The sequence below is a fragment of the Carassius auratus genome, chromosome 32 (genome assembly GCF_003368295.1).
Source record: "Carassius auratus strain Wakin chromosome 32, ASM336829v1, whole genome shotgun sequence".
In the NCBI taxonomy this organism is placed as follows: domain Eukaryota; kingdom Metazoa; phylum Chordata; class Actinopteri; order Cypriniformes; family Cyprinidae; genus Carassius; species Carassius auratus.
Window position 1 is genome coordinate 28,306,104 of NC_039274.1, and position 19,391 is coordinate 28,325,494.

General features: G+C 39.1%; 1 protein-coding gene across 1 annotated transcript; it reads right to left on the reverse strand.

Annotated features, from left to right (window-relative positions):
- Positions 1–595: 595 nt before the first annotated feature.
- Positions 596–18,893, reverse strand: LOC113052534 (cortexin domain-containing 1). The gene is made up of 2 exons (XM_026216944.1): positions 18,750–18,893; positions 596–1,990 (listed from the first exon to the last, which is right to left on the reverse strand). Exon 2 carries the CDS (start codon positions 1,934–1,936, stop codon positions 1,757–1,759), a length of 180 nt encoding a protein of 59 aa, XP_026072729.1. The 5' UTR covers positions 1,937–1,990; positions 18,750–18,893; the 3' UTR covers positions 596–1,756.
- Between the last annotated feature and the right edge of the window lie 498 nt (positions 18,894–19,391).

Consider the following 19,391-nt stretch of genomic DNA (forward strand, 5'->3'; position numbering starts at 1 on the left):
GATGCTTTCCATCAGTGGATGAGTCTGGACAAGCCAACTCTTTTTTTTTTTTTTTTACTGTTGAATTTGATGACTCTACTTGTATTAATACTCACACAATAAGATCATAAGCATATTTGGCAGCCATTTATTGGCTCAGTGAGTCAGTGAATCGTTCATTCGACTTATTTTGAGTCAGTTATGTTTGAAAAAGGCAACTTTTTCAATGCAATTTCCCATTGTTAGCAACTATGGTTTTGGGAAATGCACCCCAGATCAGCTTGGTGAGCCGATTCGATTGATTCATAGAAAACATCTTTGTCATCACCAGAAGTTGAACTGATCCAGCTCGAGAGCTTCAAGATAGAAACTGTGAAATAAAAATTGCGTTCAGTACAATTTTTTTATCCTTTTCTTTATATAAGCAATTTAGTAAAAATACAATTAAGCAACATTATGTCTAGATTATTCATTCTTAGTAAATTGCACCCATGATTGTCATACATTTTAAGATGAGAACGCAAAAATACTTCTTCTGTAGAGTTGGTTTATAACTGAACTGAATTACGTTTGCAACACTGTTATTTCTCCGTTTATTGCTGTGAAGCTGCTTTGAAACTATGTATTGTCTAAAATCCTAAATTAGTGTGATATGACTGGATTAGACCCGAATTCCCCCCATAATTTAGTGTGGTGTTTAAAATCCCATTATAAAGCTTGAAGATTTGCAGTGTACTCACCAATGGTTGGTGATAATTCACCAGAAATACTAGAATTACTATCATCTTTATTGTGGTTGAGAACAGATATGTAGCACATCAGACAGGACACTGGTGTTTAGTTGTTTTGTCCACTTCATTTATATAACCTCAGCTGAGACACTTGATATCATGCGGTGCAGACTATAGCTCTCTGCTAATGCGTACACTTTGTCAAGGACAACAGAATCAAACCACATCAGGGGATCAGATCGTAAGAGCCGATAAATGAGAGAGAGCTCTTTTAAAGAGAGTTTATGGCGTTTTTCATCTTTGGGCGTTTCCACAAGGCCTTCAGTCAAAGTTTTGTCTTCTTGCAAAACTTAATAACAATTAAGCTCATACTTATGCATGTCTGTAAATGCGAATGCTTGACCAATGTATTGCAAGTATGCAGTCCCATTGTAAATACTGTATTTGCAGTGGTGCTACTCAAGGGGGCGATAGTTAACTGTAAATTACTGTTATATTAAATCATAATTAGCATTTTGGCTGTTGACTAACCTCCTAACTTACTGTTGTTCCACCATGACTGTGTAAAAGAAAACGGACAGTAAGAAGGCTATAGCACCCCTTGTGGCAACGCTGTAAAATTGTGGAGCTTGTATAGCTAGAAGTGTTTTCCATGCCTTAATTGGATGTGTTTCTTGTATAACCTTATTAAAGATAAAAATATACATATTTTATTATTACAAATTCAGGATGCATTGGTTGTGAGAACATGGAAGTGTCAGATTTTGTGCTTTGGAGTGATTTCGTTTTACTAAACCTCATCCAGGGTAGAAGCAAAAAAGAGGACATTGATGTCAAAATCCGCTTCATTTCAAAATGCATGCCTTCTCGTTTAATAGAGTTGGGTTCAATTCAGCTCCGTTTCCATGCAGACGTCTTCAAAGCCAGTGATGCTGCATGCGAGAAGATGACTATCGGCTTAAATATCCCGTAGATATCCGTGCATTGGTGTAAACATTGATTGAATGCAGGTGCATGTTTATTCGGCGAGGTCTTGGGGAAATCTGCTAGTCGTCCAAGTGCTGCTCCTCCCAGGTGGAGGTGGGGATGGCGCTGTAGGGGTCCATGATGACTTTGGCACAGCGGATGATCATTGCCACCAGAAGCAGACATAGGAAGGCGATGCATGCCAGGGTCATACCCTGGTCCACGTCCACAAAAGCGGGGTCTGGCGTTGTCTCCTCCATCGCTTCGGTATGTCCGCATCAGCCTGGGTCTCTGCTACCATCCTGATTGCTTATCTGTGGGTCAGGAAACAGAGATAGAAGTAAATTGCTGTCTGCTAGAAAGACTAATACAATGAGCTGGCTGAATTTCTGAAGGATCATGTGAGACTGAAGACTGGAGTAATGATGCTGAAAATACAACTGTGCATCACAAGAATAAATCACATTTAAAAATATTTTCAAATAGAACACAGTTATTTTAGATTGCAATATTTTCCTGTTTTTACTTCATGCACACATCTATGTAAACTCTCTTTGTATTGCATCGCTTCTCATGTTGCTTTCCCCTTCTTCATTTGTTTCTTTGCATTATGCATCTGCTAAGTGAATAACTGTAAATGTTTATTAGTCATTGGTGTTTGTACGGTAATGTGTTTCATAGTTTGTATTCATACAGCATGCTGCATTTATGGGGTTTATGAATCATTGATGAGATAATTAAATAAGTATTATGAATGTGATGTTGTGAGTCATCATAGTGCCTTAGTAATTTAAAAGAAGTGCACAGTGATGAAAATGTGTTTGCGTGCATTAGTCTCCTGTGTTAAGAGTAATATTCAGTGCAGCACAGATCACTGATGAAACAGATGGTCATTGCCAAAACACAATTCATTCAGTGGATGAAGATGCCAAGAACAGTTTAATTGAGTTCTGTTCATTTCAGTTCATGGACTTTTAGTTTGTAATTCTTCAGGTCTCATTTTTTGGTATTCTAGCACTTCCTAATCATTATTAGTTTGATCTGTTCAGCTGTCTTTTATTAATGATAATTTTTATCTCGAATCACGATTTTGATGCCTGCCTGTCTGTCTTGTTGGATTGTCCTATTAAACTTTGTTTGGAACTTTATCTGTATTCCTGTATCACTAGTGACACAATTGTATTTCCTCGTTTTTATAAGGTTTAATCGATTCCTATCGGATTAGTAGCAGAGTGTGTGTCAATATCAGCTCTTTTATTCATCTGCTGCAGCTTTGGTCAATTTAACTGCACACAAAAAGGAAAGAAATAAAACTTATGGCTAATGCATTTCTTACTGGCATTGATTGTCTTTTTGCTGTGCTTTGATTGTGATTGGCTGTGAAGTAGGGTTGCTACTGGTTATTGACTCCAGTGTGACCTTGTACAAAATGTCATTTGTGCAAGGTCACATTGCTCACCAACTCTATTTTAAAACCATAAATATATAAGAATTACATTCAGATGGTTGAAGAAAATGGAAACTGTGTTCCGGTTAAAATAGAAGTCCATTATCCATAATGTTTGATAATTTTAATTTCTCCAGTGAAAAAAGTAATTTAGTCTGAATCAGGAGTGAAATATGCACGGATCAAGAACTGGTTACAAGTGAAAACAGTGCATAACCATTCTAAACCCAAATATTTCAGTGGATTTTGATTTGAGGGACAACAGGGGATGAACTTTTTCACTGGAGGAGGGATTTTTATGGGTTATGATTTTTCAAGCTTTTCACTTCACAAGACATTAACTGATGGACTGGAGTGGTGTGGATTACTTGTGGATTATTGTGTTGTTTTGACTCTCATTCTGACGGCACCCATTCACTGCAGAGCATCCAGTAGTCAGCAAGTGATGCATTGCTACATTTCTCCAAATCTGTTCCTATGAAGAAACAAACTCATCTACATCTTGGATGACCTGAGGATGAATATGTTTTCCTCAAATTAAACATTTTGAGGTGAACTATTCCTTTAATTTTTTTTTTTGTTTGATTTGTGTCCTTAGTTTGTAATATTCTATTGTTCTTGGATCAGAACACTTTATTTAAAAATGTTTTCATTTCTCCAAAGATGGAACGGATACTTCTGAAACTCTGTAAAGATCACTGTTATACTTCATTAGTTCTGCTGGTTAAAAAACGTATTTAGTAGACAACGATACTGAACTTGTACAGACATTATTTGTTTCTATATACTGTATACAAAGTCATTTTAAGTGAAGTTAATGAGGGAACACTGAAATAAGGCACTTAATGGCTTATAATGTGGCACTAAGCACCAAAACTCCATCTTTTTTTTAATTGCAAGAACATCATTTTCAAATGATTAAATGTTTTAATAAGTTATTTTGCAAGAGGCTTTAGATTTCTGCATATTTTAAGTAAAAGAATAGAAAATATTATTTCATTAAAAGGATTGTGTGTGTTCTTGAGCTAAGTAATGAGGCCCAAACCTGTAATGTTCTTTAATGCAGTTCCCTCAATGTACAGAACATTTCTCATTAATCACAGCGCAGTTGAGCGCTGAATTCAATATGTGATGCCTCACCGAGTCTTCATATATCAATATGATACTATAGCGCTATTCCAAACACACTTAATGACCTGCATTTTAACTCGAAACAATATTAACAAACACCAAGAATGGATCAGAAACGGAAAATACCTTTAGCCCTTGAATACTAAGTAGACTGATATGAGTAATTTTATATGAAATGATTAAGTTTTTGTCAAAATATATTTCTTTATGTATTAAATAAACATATTAGTGCTTTGTTTTGGATGATAAAACTAGTTAAATGAGGTTCCTCATCTCAGTTTGATGGACACAAACTGGAAGATTTGTTATTTATTGATTGATTGTTACAAATAGTTACAATTCTTAATTTATATTAATCATGACTTATTGATTGTTCAGCAAATGTTTGCTTTGTAAGGTTTTCCTCATCTTGAGATATCTCACTATTTTTGCATTGCTCAATGTTTTCTTCCCACTTTTGCATGTACATAACGCAGAGCAATCTTGACAAAATAATATATAATAATAATAATTAGATCTAATAATCTATCAGTCACCGTGCTGTTTTAATTTGCATTAGTTATTCTGGTGCAAAACCACTAGTTTGTAGTACAAAAAAAACAAAAAAACAATGCGCACAGAAAAATCAATATAAATTTGAACGTAAACCCAGCAACACTTGTAGAATAGAGAATCATAAAAAGTAGCTATTGATAATCAGTCATTTATTATACTAATACATTTTGGGTACACAGGCCTAAAAGATGACAAATAAAGCAATAAAATAATAAAAAAATCCATTCGAATACAAAAATTTGTATTCAGCCACAGGGGAAATCAAGACCAGTCTATGGCTTTGTGTTCAATAAGTATGACATTGCATTAAACAAAAGTTTGTATTCTTTAAATCCTATTTTCAGAGTCTTCTACATATTTTGTAGCATTGCATCCTATCAATGCTTGCTTCAACACAGCGCTTTTCCGTTTTTCCCATGCATGGTCCGACAGACTCCGTAGACAAACCTTGAAATCTACATTAATAATGAAACAAATTTCTAATCTAAGAGGCCTATTTAGGAACCTGTGTCAGCAGGTTTGGGATTATCCATGCATTCATCAAGCCCTTTCAGGTCTTCGGTGAGGTCCGGTCATTAAGGGGACATGCCGTTGGGTCTTATTTGGGACTGGTAATTAGTGTGCAAGGACGCAGGCAACTCTGGTAACCGCATTAGCAATTTAATGGAGAAATACAGCTGTCACAGAGAAGAAAACCTTTCATCTCTGAATTAACCCAAGTTTTTGAAAAAGACTTGTTCACATTTAGAAGCCGCTTTGTTTGGGGAATAAAAGCAAACTCCGAGAGATTTCCTACATTTATCTTTTCAGTCCTTCTCTGGAACCATCTCATTTGAAAGGAGATGAAAAGCTGATAAATAGGTTTCACTTTTTCGGTGTTTGCTACTGAGTTTCTCACTGGAACCAAAACCAGTTCTTGACAAGCTAAAAAGAAGACGAAAGTTTTGTGTTTCTTAAAGTTTTCTTGAACGGTCAACATTTTAGTGCTACAGAAAGCTACCTGAATAATAAATCAGTGCACACTTGCTATCCACGCATCCGATTGTGTACCCATGTTTTGGTGATTAAAGGGTCTCTAAAAGCTGTCGCTGGAGATTAATTCTTCCTGCAGCCATGATCATTTAGGATGGGATTGTGTGTGACATTTGCAGTATTTTGATAATTGGCTGCTCTGATTAACGACTCAGCTATTGAGGGTGTTAGGCTGTCGAAGCTGGGATGGGAGATAACGCCAGGGTGTGTGAGGCAGAAACTGAAGTGCCACTCAAGCCTGACATGAAGAACAACTCAATTTATGAGTGACTAGAGGGGGAAATACTCTCTTGGACCTCTTTGGACAGTCTTGAGGCTTTCTTGGGTTTTGTTGCATTGTGCCCAAATTGGAAGCATTTTTCATAGCCAGTGTGTGTGTGTGTGGATGGGAATTGTAAGGAATGTAGCCATTATCCCTCCACAGATGACACTTTTACACTTTTTTAAAGCATGATTTATTAACAAATGCATAATTTTCTTTTTCTTTTTCTTCTTCTTCTTTTTTTTTAAAAGCCTTCCTTAAAATTAGTTCTAACTATAAACTAAACAAAAATTTTTTAGCAAAAAGTATCTTTAAATATAATTTAATAATTGTAAACATAAAAGTAATGAATAATGCATGTCAACATTAATTGAATAATTCATTTGTTTTCCAGTCAAATCGGCAAATCCTTAAAATAAGATGTATTTGAGGAGCAACATATGCTGCATAAAATATTAAGACTTATTTTTATAGATTTAATCTTAAATGTAAGTGTATTTTGTTTTAATGCAATTATTATTATTATTATTATTATTTATTTATTTTTACAAATTTTAACTTAAAACAAGTGTAAAAAAAATAATAAAACAGTAACGCTAAAACATATATTTGCTGCTGAAATCTATCTATTCTCTAAAATTACAATAATATAAAAAAATAACTATTTATATTAATTAATGCATTCACAATTAATTCATTTTATAATTAATGCATGAACATCATCAAGGTCTTCCCAAGAAAATTTGTCGGATGATTTTTTGTTTTCAGTGAATAGGTTATTTTAGTATTTTGAGCAACTTTGAACAGTATGAACAACCAGCTAGTGTCACAAACTTTAAGTACATAACTATTATAATAATAACTATAATAATTTGAGACTGTTGCATAAATATTTTTAACTGACTCAAGAAAAAGTTCATGAAACAAACTTCATGGTCACATTTTATGGTTGCTGTTGTGCATAACTAGTGAGACAATGCAGTATAATGCTGCAGATCTATTTCTGTTTAGTGGCTCACATTTGATTAATTCAGACTACATGCTCAAACATTATTCCTTTTGCATCATTTGAGTCATGCTGTAGGAAACACTGTATTTTAGTACATGCAGCAGAATACAGAAAACTATTAATCAAACTGAAAGTCTTGGGACTGCTTCGGTTCCAGATTTCTTAACAAATACAACTGGTTCTCGATTCCCAGCTGTAATGATGTTTGCAACCATCTGTCATCTGTTCGGTCCGATCCTGCAGCATGAATACTCTCCAGCTTTCTTCACACGGTTTGTTCAGCAGCTATGGATATTACAGTAGATTACAGACCTTTCATGTAGACCAGCATCATTCCTTTGCATTTAACCCCAGGGATCAATTTTCTTGTAATACCTCTCGCACGTTTCCCTTAACCCTCCCTTTTTCTCTTTATTATGGTCAATCGTCTCTCTTGCTCCATTCCCACTTGCTTCTCCCTCACACTCTCTCCTCTTTCGATCGTCAATCTTTATGCATTTTCTATGCATTTCTTTCTAGAATACATTACGAGTATTTAAAGGTCTTATCCCTTGTATAATGTTCAAATGCAGAGTATGACTGCAATGTTCTGGGCCAAAATTGATCCAAATTAAATTCAATACAATTTATGAGAACATATGATTTTTAAAGCTGTGTTTAACAGCTAGTTTTTTTTATACAGAATGTGAACATTATAATTATATAACAGTTATGATATTTTTTTAATTAAAATGTTATTTTATTTAAACCTTTTATATGTATATATAAATATATATAGTTTTATATTTTAATTTATTTTAATTTATTATTAGTATTATTATTATTTTAAGATCATGGATATGAATTTTCAGCAGAATTCACATGCATGAACTGAAAAAAAATGTATTTGATGCAGCGTATGTATTCAAAACTATAAATAAAACAGATTATCGAACCAGCTTTTAAAAGAAAATACTATTTCGGTCTTTCTACACATTTTCAATGTGTTTACTTGCCATTTCTTTCTAATTAATTGTGAAACTAACTGGCAATTTGTTTCTACACCATATTATTTTTAGTGTAGTTGAAAAATGGCATAACAAATTACTTAGCTAAGTAATTAGCAGGCATGCTTATAATCCTAAATGAGAAATAGTCACAATTTCAAGGAAAATAGTTCCACTGACAGCCAAGCCAGTGAACTCGGTATGCATTAACACGGTTTAAAAAACCACTTCACAGCATCCCATCATTTGATTTCACATGTGTGTCTGGATCAGATGATTGGGGGCAGCTGAGGAGATGTGATTTCTTTTAGCCGAGTGTGTGAGGAAACCAGCCAAAGGGCTTTAAATTAATTCCCCCACAATCCCAGTGGAAGCAAGCCCACACGAGTTCACTTGTTCTTACTGTCCTGCTTCTCATTAGGTCAAGAGAGGCTTGATCTATTCTTCTTCTCATGCACTGAAACATCGAACAAACGGCTTCATATTAGTGTCAGATAGATGTTTATAATATCATTTCTGAATTGTTTACTGGGTCATCAAGGGTCAATGTATATTCGGCTCATCGTTAAACGTAACTAATTTGACATTTTTCAGTGTCATACCAGTTGTGTTGTTTTTTAAATAGCACAACTATCCTTCTCTAACCTTAATTGTTTTTGTGGCAAAAAATAAAAGAAAAAAGAACTGTTTAAATTATGAATAAATTATAAAGTTTGTGGTCAGTAACATTTCTTTTAAATGTTTTTGAAAGAAGTCTTTTATTCTCACCAAGGCTGTATTTACAGTAAAAATACAGTAAAATCAGTAATACATTGCGAAATATTATTTGAGTTTAAAATGTTTTCTATTTAAATATATTGTACAATGTAATTTATTTCTGTGATGTAAAGCTGTATTTTCAGCATCATTCCTCCAGCCTTTAGTGTCACATGATCTTCAGAAATCATTATGATTTTCTTATTCACTGCTCAAGAAACATTTCCTATGATTATTAGTTTTGAAAACAGTTCTGCTGCTTCATATTTTTTGTAGAAACTGCAATACTTTTTTTTATGATTATTTGATGAATAAAAAGGTCAACATTATAAATGTCTTTTCTAACATTACTAATGTCTTTACTGTCACTCAAATTTCTTTAAAAAAATCTTACTGACCCCAAACTTTTGAAAGATATTACCATTCCGGTAGCTAAAATATAGTTTACAAGTCATTTGAATTATTTTTAAATAGGTTTATCTCTGGCTTCCTGAATGTTTGCTTTAATGGCATTGGTTTGGAAGTTCAGTGTGTTTGGGATATGCTGGCTAAGCATTCACATGCATCTACTCGCACGCTTGAGTAAATAGTGTGTTTCAGGCCTTAGTTTGCATAATGTGTTTGGTTTGTGTCTGTGCATGTTTTAAGCGGTTATTGTTTAACTAACTGACAGTGTTGTGGACTATTTAAGATTGCCAGTAAAGCACACACCAGTGTTGTTTATTGATATACTATTATTATATTTACTAACAGTTTGAATGATGCTTCATTTTTATATTTTCAGTTTTCATATTAATCATAGCTTAAGCTTTAGTCATTTCATTGTGATAACTGTTTTAGCCTTGTTTTAGTTAGTTAGTTTCAAAGTCAGCATTTTTTATTTTTATTTAAGTTTACATTTTTCATCTAATATTTGAAATATTTTCATTTTAATTGGTTTTAGTTTGAGTTAACAATAACAACACTTATTTATAGGTGTGTTTCCAAGGGAGCATTGGTCAATGTCACATCTGTTTCCAGCTGTGCTTATTCCAGATAAGCTACTTATGCCGATATTGATGTGTTTAATCGTTTCTAAATATCTGATGGACTCTGATACAGATCCTGTCATCGCCAGTCCAACAGCTTCATCTATTATTAAAGCTGCAGTGCGTTTTTCTGTGTCCACCAAACAGAAAACAGAAAAGTTCATTCTTTTAGAAAATGTTAAGCTTCAATAATAGGGTTTAAAAATATATATAATCAATATATAATATAAATATATAAAAATATAATCTATTGGACTTGTTGCATTGTCATCTAAACAGGCCTGCCTTGGTTCCCTTTCAGTCGGTCACTCTCGACGCCACGTCGGATGACCGACGAATATGGGATATCGCTTCGATAGACCAATCTACTTCGAGTGTAAACTAAACGAGCCAATGCACATTGGCATGCAATTATTGCATCCAGCTGCCGCTGATCACTGCGTGAGTATAAGAGGGCAGCAGGTGCAATGCATACCAGCTTTTCGCTTCGGAGCCGAGCGTTAGTATCGCTCTGCTCAACTGTGTCTGCTGTGAACTACGGGTTCAGCACGCTCTCGGAAGCTTCGTGTGTTGGCGAGACGGCGCTTCAGCGGCGGTCGTTCCTGTGTCGAGTGGATTTGCACACTTCAGGTTGCACTACCCCTGTCGTGTTGCAAGCGGCCATCTCCCCTGTGCGCCTCAGCACTGAAAGAGCATTTCCTAAAAGAGCAAATTCTCTCTAAAAGAGCTTCACGGGTGCGTCTTTGTAAAGACGACGGATCGTCCTTATAAGGATGCCGTTTCACTCGTGCGTTTCTGGGTGCGGTCGTTACCTGGCAACGGGTGATGGTCACGATCGCTGCCTCACGTGTCTGGGCGTCGAGCACGCTGAGGTGGCTTTCGTGGATGAGTCATGTTCTCACTGCGGGAACTGTGTAGGCACCTCTCCCTCCCCTGGAGGAGGGCCAGGCGGAGAATTCTCGACCTGCGATCGACCTGAAGGACGTGTACTTTCATGTGTCCATACTTCCGCGCCACAGACCTTTTCTGCGGCTTGCGTTCGAAGGACTAGCATATCAGTACAAGGTCCTGCCCTTCCGGCTGTCCCAGTCTCCCTGTGTCTTCACGGAAGTCACGGAGGCAGCTCTCGTTCCTCTCAGAGAGCAGAGTGTTCGCATTCTCAATTGGCTGATACTAGCACAGTCTCGAGATCAGTTGTGCGAGCACAGGGATGTGGTGCTCCGGCACCTGAGCCTGTTGGGCCTTCAGGTCAGCTGGGAAAAGAGCAAACTCTCACCATTGCAGAGGATCTCTTTTCTCGGTATGGAGTTGGATTCGGTCGAACAGACAGCATGCCTCAAAGAGGAACGTGCGCGGTCCGTGCTAGCCTGCTTGAATACGTCCAAGAGCAGGACGGCGGTCCCACTGAAACTCTTTCAGAGGCTCCTGGGGCATATGGTGGCCACAGCGGCACTTACACCGCTTGGCCTATCACATATGAGACCGCTCCGACACTGGCTTTATGGCCGAGTCCCGAGGTGGGCGTGGAAGCGCGGCACTCACCGGGTCCAAGTTACACCGGCCTGTCGCCAAACCCTCACTCCGTGGTCAGATCTGGCATTCCTATGGGCAGGGGTGCCCCTAGAGCAGATCTCCAGGCATGCTGTGGTTTACACGCATGCCTCCACCACCACCGGGGGGGCCACGTACAACGGGCATGCAGTCTCAGGGGTTTGGACGGGCCCGCAGCTGCAGTGGCACATCAATTGCCTAGAGTTGTTAGCAACGCACCTTGCCTTGAACCGTCTCAAAGGTCTCTTACGAGGCAAGCCTGTGCTGGTTCGATTGGACAACACTGCGACTGTTGCGTACATCAACCACCAAGGTGGTCTGCGCTCTCGTCACATCTTGCAACTCGCCCGCCACCTCCTCCTTTGGAGTCAGAAGGTTCTGAGGTCACTTCGTGCTGTTCACATTCCAGGCCTGCTCAGTCGTACAGCCGACGAGCTGTCTTGAGCAATGCTCCCGGGAGAATGGCGACTCCATCCCCTGACGGTCCAGCTGATTTGGAGGCGGTTCAGAGCCGCTCAGGTAGACCTGTTTGCTGCTCCAGAGACCTCTCACTGCCAGGCTTTCTACTCCCTGACCGAGGGAACTCTCGGCACGGACGCACTGGCACACAGCTGGCCGCGGGACCTACGCAAGTATGCGTTTCCCCCAGTGAGCCTTCTCGCACAGACGTTGTGCAAAGTCCAGGAGGACGAGGAGCAAGTCTTACTAGTAGCGCCATATTGGCCTACTCGGACCTGGTTCCCCGAACTAGTGCTCCTCTCGACAGCCCCTCCTTGGCTGGTTCCTCTGAGGAGGGATTTACTGACTCAGAGACGGGGCACCATTTGGCACCCGCGTCCAGACCTTTGGAAACTCCATGTTTGGTCCCTGGACGGGACGCCGAGGTTCTAGGTGACCTACCCCAAGAGGTAGTTAACACCATCACTTCGGCAAGAGCACCGTCTACGAGACACGCCTATGCCTTGAAGTGGAACCTGTTCGTTGAGTGGTGTTCTTCTCGCCGAGAAGACCCCCGAAGATGCCCGATTGCGGCCGTGCTATCCTTTTTGCAGCAAGGGTTGGAGCGAAGGCTGTCTCCCTCCACCCTCAAAGTCCAGGTTGCCGCTATTGCTGCGTACCATGACCCTGTGAATGGGAAGTCTTTGGGTAAGCATGACCTCATCATCAGGTTCCTTAGAGGGGCCAGGAGGTTAAATCCATCCCGGCCCCCCTGTATACCCTCTTGGGACCTGTCTCTAGTGCTTAAATCACTACAGCAGGGCCCATTCGAGCCTTTGCATTCAGTTGAGCTAAAGTTTCTTTCATTGAAAACTGTGCTCCTGCTTGCACTGGCCTCCATCAAGAGGGTAGGGGACCTGCATGCATTTTCGGTCAACGATTCGTGCCTAGAGTTCGGGCCGGCTGACTCCCAGGTAATCCTGAGGCCCCGGCCTGGCTACGTGCCCAAGGTTCCCACTACACCCTTCAAAGACCAAGTGGTGAACCTGCAAGCGCTGCCCCTGGAGGAGGCAGACCCAGCCCTGGCTTTGCTTTGTCCTGTTCGAGCATTAAGGTGCTACGTGGACCGGACGCAAAGCTTCAGGACCTCAGACCAGCTCCTTGTCTGTTACGGAGGCCGGCAGAAGGGGAATGCCGTCTCTAAGCAGAGGATGGCCCACTGGATTGTGGATGCCATAACCCTGGCTTATCAGGCTCAGGATGTGCCCTGCCCGTTCAGGCTTCGAGCTCACTCAACTAGAAGTGTTGCATCCTCCTGGGCGCTGGCTCGTGGCGCCTCGCTGACAGATATTTGTAGAGCTGCGGGCTGGGCGACCCCTAACACGTTCGCTAGGTTCTATAGCCTTCGTGTAGAGCCGGTATCCTCCTGTGTTCTCACCTCAAACGGGTAGTGGCACTGAGAGGCCCCGGTTAGTGTCGGCTTGCTAAAACTGCTCCAGAGTGTCCGAACTGTAGACCCTGTTGAGTTCCTCCATCACCCTAGGCAGCTGGACGCGGCGGAACGTCCGGCGCCAGGCCTTCATGATGAATCCGTGAGAACCATGGAAGGCTGGGCTCCATATTGAGACCTAAGCGGTACTCGTATGTGTATAGTCCACGGTATAGCCTTAGAGCCCGTGTTTCCCCGGCAGACTTCTGCCTTCCCAAGAGGGTTTTAATCACCTCAAATTTCTCCGTATACTCCTAAACGGATGCTATATGTGTATTTGCCTCCGAGACCTCCTTCGGGAAGGATGGGGCTTCCGCAGCGTCCCGGCTCCAAGCGGACCGGGTACGTTTTCCCAGTGTTATCCAATCTCACCCAGTGAGGTAGTGCTTTGACAATGGTGAGTGGAGCTACTTGTTCTGAGCCCCGGCCTACACCTAATAGGGGCGCAGGCGGCTCGCACAGGGCACTGGAAGGGGCAGCACCCATGGCGCTTTGATAGGGATCCCATATTCGTCGGTCATCCGACGTGGCGTCGAGAGTGACCGACTGAAAGGGAACGTCTCGGTTACGTATGGTAACCCTCGTTCCCTGAAGGAGGGAACGGAGACGCCACGTCCCGTCGCCATGGTTGCTGTACCGCCGCTGAGCTGCCGGGTTCCCGGCTCGGCTCCTCAGTGAAAAACTGGTATGCATTGCACCTGCTGCCCTCTTATACTCACGCAGTGATCAGCGGCAGCTGGATGCAATAATTGCATGCCAATGTGCATTGGCTCGTTTAGTTTACACTCGAAGTAGATTGGTCTATCGAAGCGATATCCCATATTCGTCGGTCATCCGACGTGGCGTCTCCGTTCCCTCCTTCAGGGAACGAGGGTTACCATACGTAACCGAGACGTTTCCAATCATTGCAGGAATGTCAAAACAAAGGAAAAATAGATTTCACGCTATTCAGATGAAAAAGCACCCATTTTTTTGGTTTCGAAAGTGTGTGTAAGCAGCAATTCAAGGAATTTACCTCTTTTTTTATTAAATGCAAAATACAACAGAAGCACAATGGAAAGCTAAAGATAAGTTTGTCATGTTCTTCAAACTATAGTACTTTATTCGAGTTAAAATAAATATGTCCATTGATCAAGAATATGCAGGGTTATTTTGGATTGTAAAAAATGTAAAAAGTGGCGATATAAAGTAGGATAACAGAAGTAATCTAATTGCACAGTATTTAGGAGAGTTAATGGCCAAAAATAAAAAATACATTAAAGTCATTTGAAGATGCAAGGTTTTTTTTTTTTTTTTTACATTCAATATATCACCCAGTCCTTGAAGACTCCTGCCTTGGATTTATGTCCAAGAAGTTTACTCATCAGTGCCTATCAAAGAGCAAGACAATTCATTTAAATGGTTAGTTCACCCAAAAATGAAAATTAGCCTTTGTTTTATTCACCCTCTCAAAAGTGTGTGACTTTCTTCTTCCAGAATAATTCAATCAAAGTTATATTAAAATTGTCCTTGCTCTTCCAAGCCTTTCAATGGGGTGAGCTGGTGTTGGTTGTCAACAGTGCATAAGATGTGAAATAAAGTGCGCACACCCGCAATAAAACATCCCTCACACAGCTCCAGGGGGTGAATGAAAGCCTCCTGTAGCGAATCCATGCATTTTTGTCAAATCACGCAGCGAATGCCTAATGTCATCCGCCGGTCAGCAGAAGTGAGAAAAAAGTATTTATTACATTTGAAATATAGATATTTATCTTTAAAAAAAAATGCATGGATTCACTACAGGAGGCCTTTATTCACCCCCCGGAGCTATGTGAGGGATGTTTAATTATGGATACATGCACTTCATTTCACTTTTCACATTTCACATTAATATTTTGTGCAAAATAATTATTGTTACCAAACAGGTTTTCAAATAAATATTGGGTCCAAGGTTTGGTCGAATATAAAAAATAAAATAAAATTCAATAACATTTTCCAAATTAATTTAATTAAATATTAAAGACACAATATGTAATTTTGAGGGTGCATGTTCAAAACAAAAAAAAATAAAACAACAAGACGTAGTTTGATGATGCCGTGACTGAGTGTGGAATCATGGGAGTCGGGCAGAAATCATGTTCATAGATGAGCTAATGATTTATTAATGTAGTAGAATGAAGCACGGTGAGGCCGAAAGCCGTCGTTTATCATACTGGAAACATTTATAAGTTCTGTTATAATGCTACTCTGTGCGGTCATCACCGGTCTATTAAAATGCACAACATATTAAAGCGTCTTTGATGTTTCCATGTTTTCTACAAAACAAAACCGAGGAAAATTAAGGGATTATGATGTCATCGGCAGGTGAAACAATGACACTGTGGACACGGTCCGTGTCACTATAGTTAAAATTGCTTATTTCTCAGGATTTAAACATTCTTCGAAACATTTGGAATAATGTATGTACACACAAGTCAACAGAATATATAACACTGTTCTAGTGGTTTTTACACACTGTGCCTTTAATACTCAATATTGGGATTTCAAGGTTTATCTGATGCTGGAATTGCACACTTTGGTTCTAACAGACATCCGTCTCAATTAACAGCTTTTCAAAATTCAAAAGTAGAGAGCTTTTGAAAAAAGAAAACATTAAGAAACATATAAAAACTGTTGAGGTTTTATTAGAGACCGGTTTTGTTTTGGAGGCTATTAAATGCACCGTTATTTTAATTTGCAACTGCCATTGAGATAACTGAGAATGCTAATAACACTCTTCATATATGATAGACTTTTATGGTTGTTTAAACAAACACTTTCTGTCTACTGCTATTATTCTTTCATGCTGATTCATATACATTGTGTCTCTCTGTCTCCTGCATTCATCTTCAGGTCTCTCTGGCAGGAGAGGTAATTCATATCTTGGTGCCAAGAAAATATTCCTCGAATGAATTTCCTTCATGACCTCCATCTGATTTAAAATTTAAAATTAGATTATTTATTGTTAATAAAAAAATTATGAAAGGGTGATTTCAAAAAAGCTGGGAGCCACAGCTAAAGAGTGAAAGTTAAAATAAGTAAGCTATGGTTTAATAAATTATATTAGTCATGATTCCAGCACAAATTGATTAAGTGTGTTTGCCAGCAATGTTCCCTGTCAGAAGAAATAATATGCCGTGTACAGGACACACACACACACACACACACACACACACAAATGTTTGGAAAGCCATTTGATTGAATTCTAGTAATTGCAAAATAACTGCAATTCTTTTGCAAACCGCTATAGAGGGGGTGTCGCTACAGAGCCGATGAATGCGCTTTACAGGTTTCATAGCAACTTAAAGGCATTTAACTCAAAAAGGGAATTTATGTTATATATTATGTTATGTTATTTTATATTGTATTGATTTAAATAATTGACCTCAAAAAGGGAATCCATGAGCAATAACTGCGTTATTTTTTCATATTAGCTATGTTATATTATATATGTTTGCTAGTATAATTTTTAATCTTTAATAGTTAAATATATATTTATCTAATGCAACTTTCATGTGATTCATAAATTCAGAAAATAATTCCTGTCTAACGTTCTACTGTAGATGTATTTTTGTTGCACGTTTTCATCAGGTTGCTCATGTGTTTCGGTGCTGTATGTGATAATTAATACTGCCCACCTTGAAAATGTTGACAGTCACCTGAGAGCAGCAGATATATGCATATGAAATGATTAGAGAGATTCAGATTCTGCTTTAGCATGAAGGACTGTCTTTAGATATGAATCAAGAGCTGGGATTACAGACACGCTCCTCTAGCTTCCTCTCACCTTTATTGCAGAGCCGATAAAAATATTTTAATCGAGTCTCGATAATAATTTTACATTTAATACAAGTCAGAATGTCGCAGTCCTCTTGTTTGACTTATTTAGATGTCAGGAATAACATACATTGAAATCGTTTTTACTAAAACACTGATCAGCTGATGACTTTCAGCTATAAATTGTAATATAATAATGCTCATGATATTTTAAAGATTCATTCTTTTAAAGGTAGAATTTGTAAGATATTTGCAGTAAAATATCCAAAAGCCACTAGGCTATTGTTATATATTTTGTTCAGCTGATTACTAACAATATCTCTAATGTTTTCAACTACTTGAAAATTTTGAGAAAATTCCCATTCTAAACAGTGACACGGGGCAGTGCAGTCGCCACTCAATGACGTTAGTTACCCCTTTTTTACCGCCTTTATTGACGTAGAAACCACATGACAACATGACAACAAATGCAGAAGTAGTGTCTAGCGTCCAGCAAACGCACTACCTTGCTTCAAGCAGTTCCTTATTTGCTTCTGCTTGCACGTTTTATGGTGGATTGTACTGACAATCCACCGGAGTTGCATTTTCTAGATGGAGAGAGCTTCGCGACAAACTTCAACTAGAAAGAGATGATCTCACTTGTGTTTTACTCGACAGGTGAGTTGTTTTGATTTGTATCTTTACAGAAAACGTATGCTATTATAACGATCAACAAGATTAGTATTATGAGGCATACATGCCGAACGCGGGGCATCGTGTCTCTAGACCCGCGCGAGGACGCGTCTGATCCATAGTGTGATCGCGTCTTTGCATCCGTTAAATCCATGATTTATCTTTCCGTCTGATTGATGACCGTCAGCGGTTGGGTAGAAGACAACAAATTCCCATCATTCCACGCTCCTTCTTAGCGTCATCAAACCACGCGATTGTTATTGTTTTGGTTGTGAGCCCTCTAGTGGCAGGTCCTACAACCTGTACCTTTAAATCAGTCAAACAATTTAATTTCATAATTAGTGATATAATTCCCTCAACATCACAGCCACGATAAAGTCTTAGCTGTCAGCTATAAGCAACAGTTTTAGCATATATTCTTATCAACTTTTAACCGATGACCAAGAAATGAAATACACAATACAGAAGTTTAAATTTAAACACTTCAGAAATTTAGACAACCCCTCCCCAAAAAAACATCACATTTATACCTCCATAAAATAGATTTTATGATGAATAGCTTGTCTGTGCTTTAAGAAATTGAAAGTGTTACAATTGCCTTTTTTTTTTACAGCTATTGCATGAAGACAAAATTATTCACAGGCAAAAGCATCATAGAAGGGGCTTTCATCTTCAAGACTGCAAAAACTTTCAGCATTTTCTTGACTGTGAAAGACAACTCATTTATTAACTGAAGATGAAGTCAACAATCCTCATGATCCAGCTGCTCTAACATTCAATGAAACATGCAACAACTGACAGGATCCTAACTGACCAGACCAGAGACGCTGTGAGCGATCTCCCGTTCGAGTTCCCCGCGGCTGACGAGAGCGATCGAGTGGCTGGCAGAGCAGCAGAGAGGAGAGAAAGGACATGGTCCTACCTGAACTCACATCCTGTGGAGCAGAAAGTGTGGATGAAGTGTGTTTCCTGATGCATGCTGCAGAGCGACTGATACTGAGACACTGATGCTGCTGCAGCTCAACGCTCACTCTTACTGCATTGCTCCTGAACACACACACACACACACACACACACACACAGAGAGAGAGATAGAGAGAGAGAGCAAGTGTTTGGAAAAGGAAATGTAAAGGAAGTGGAACTCGCACTCCACATACTGTACTACTCACAAAAAATGTCCTGGTTGTGAACAAATTATAAACAAATCTGATCTATTAATCTGTGTCTGTCTGTCTATCTATTTATCCATCCGTCCATCTACATCTAGTGTATCCAATCTGTGTCTGTCTGTCTGTCTATCTATCCATCCATCCTTCCATCTTTCTGTCTATCTGTGTGTCTATTAATGTTGGGGTAACTCATTATAACTAAGAATAGTTATGCAGTCAGATAAAAATGTTTAGTAACTAGTGAAGTAACATATTAATTTTAACTATCTATCTATCTATCTATCTGTCTGTCTGTCTGTGTCTGTCTGTGTCTATCTGTCTGTCTGTCTGTGTCTGTCTTTCTGTCTGTGTCTGTCTGTCTGTGTCTATCTATCTGTCTGTCTGTCTGTGTCTGT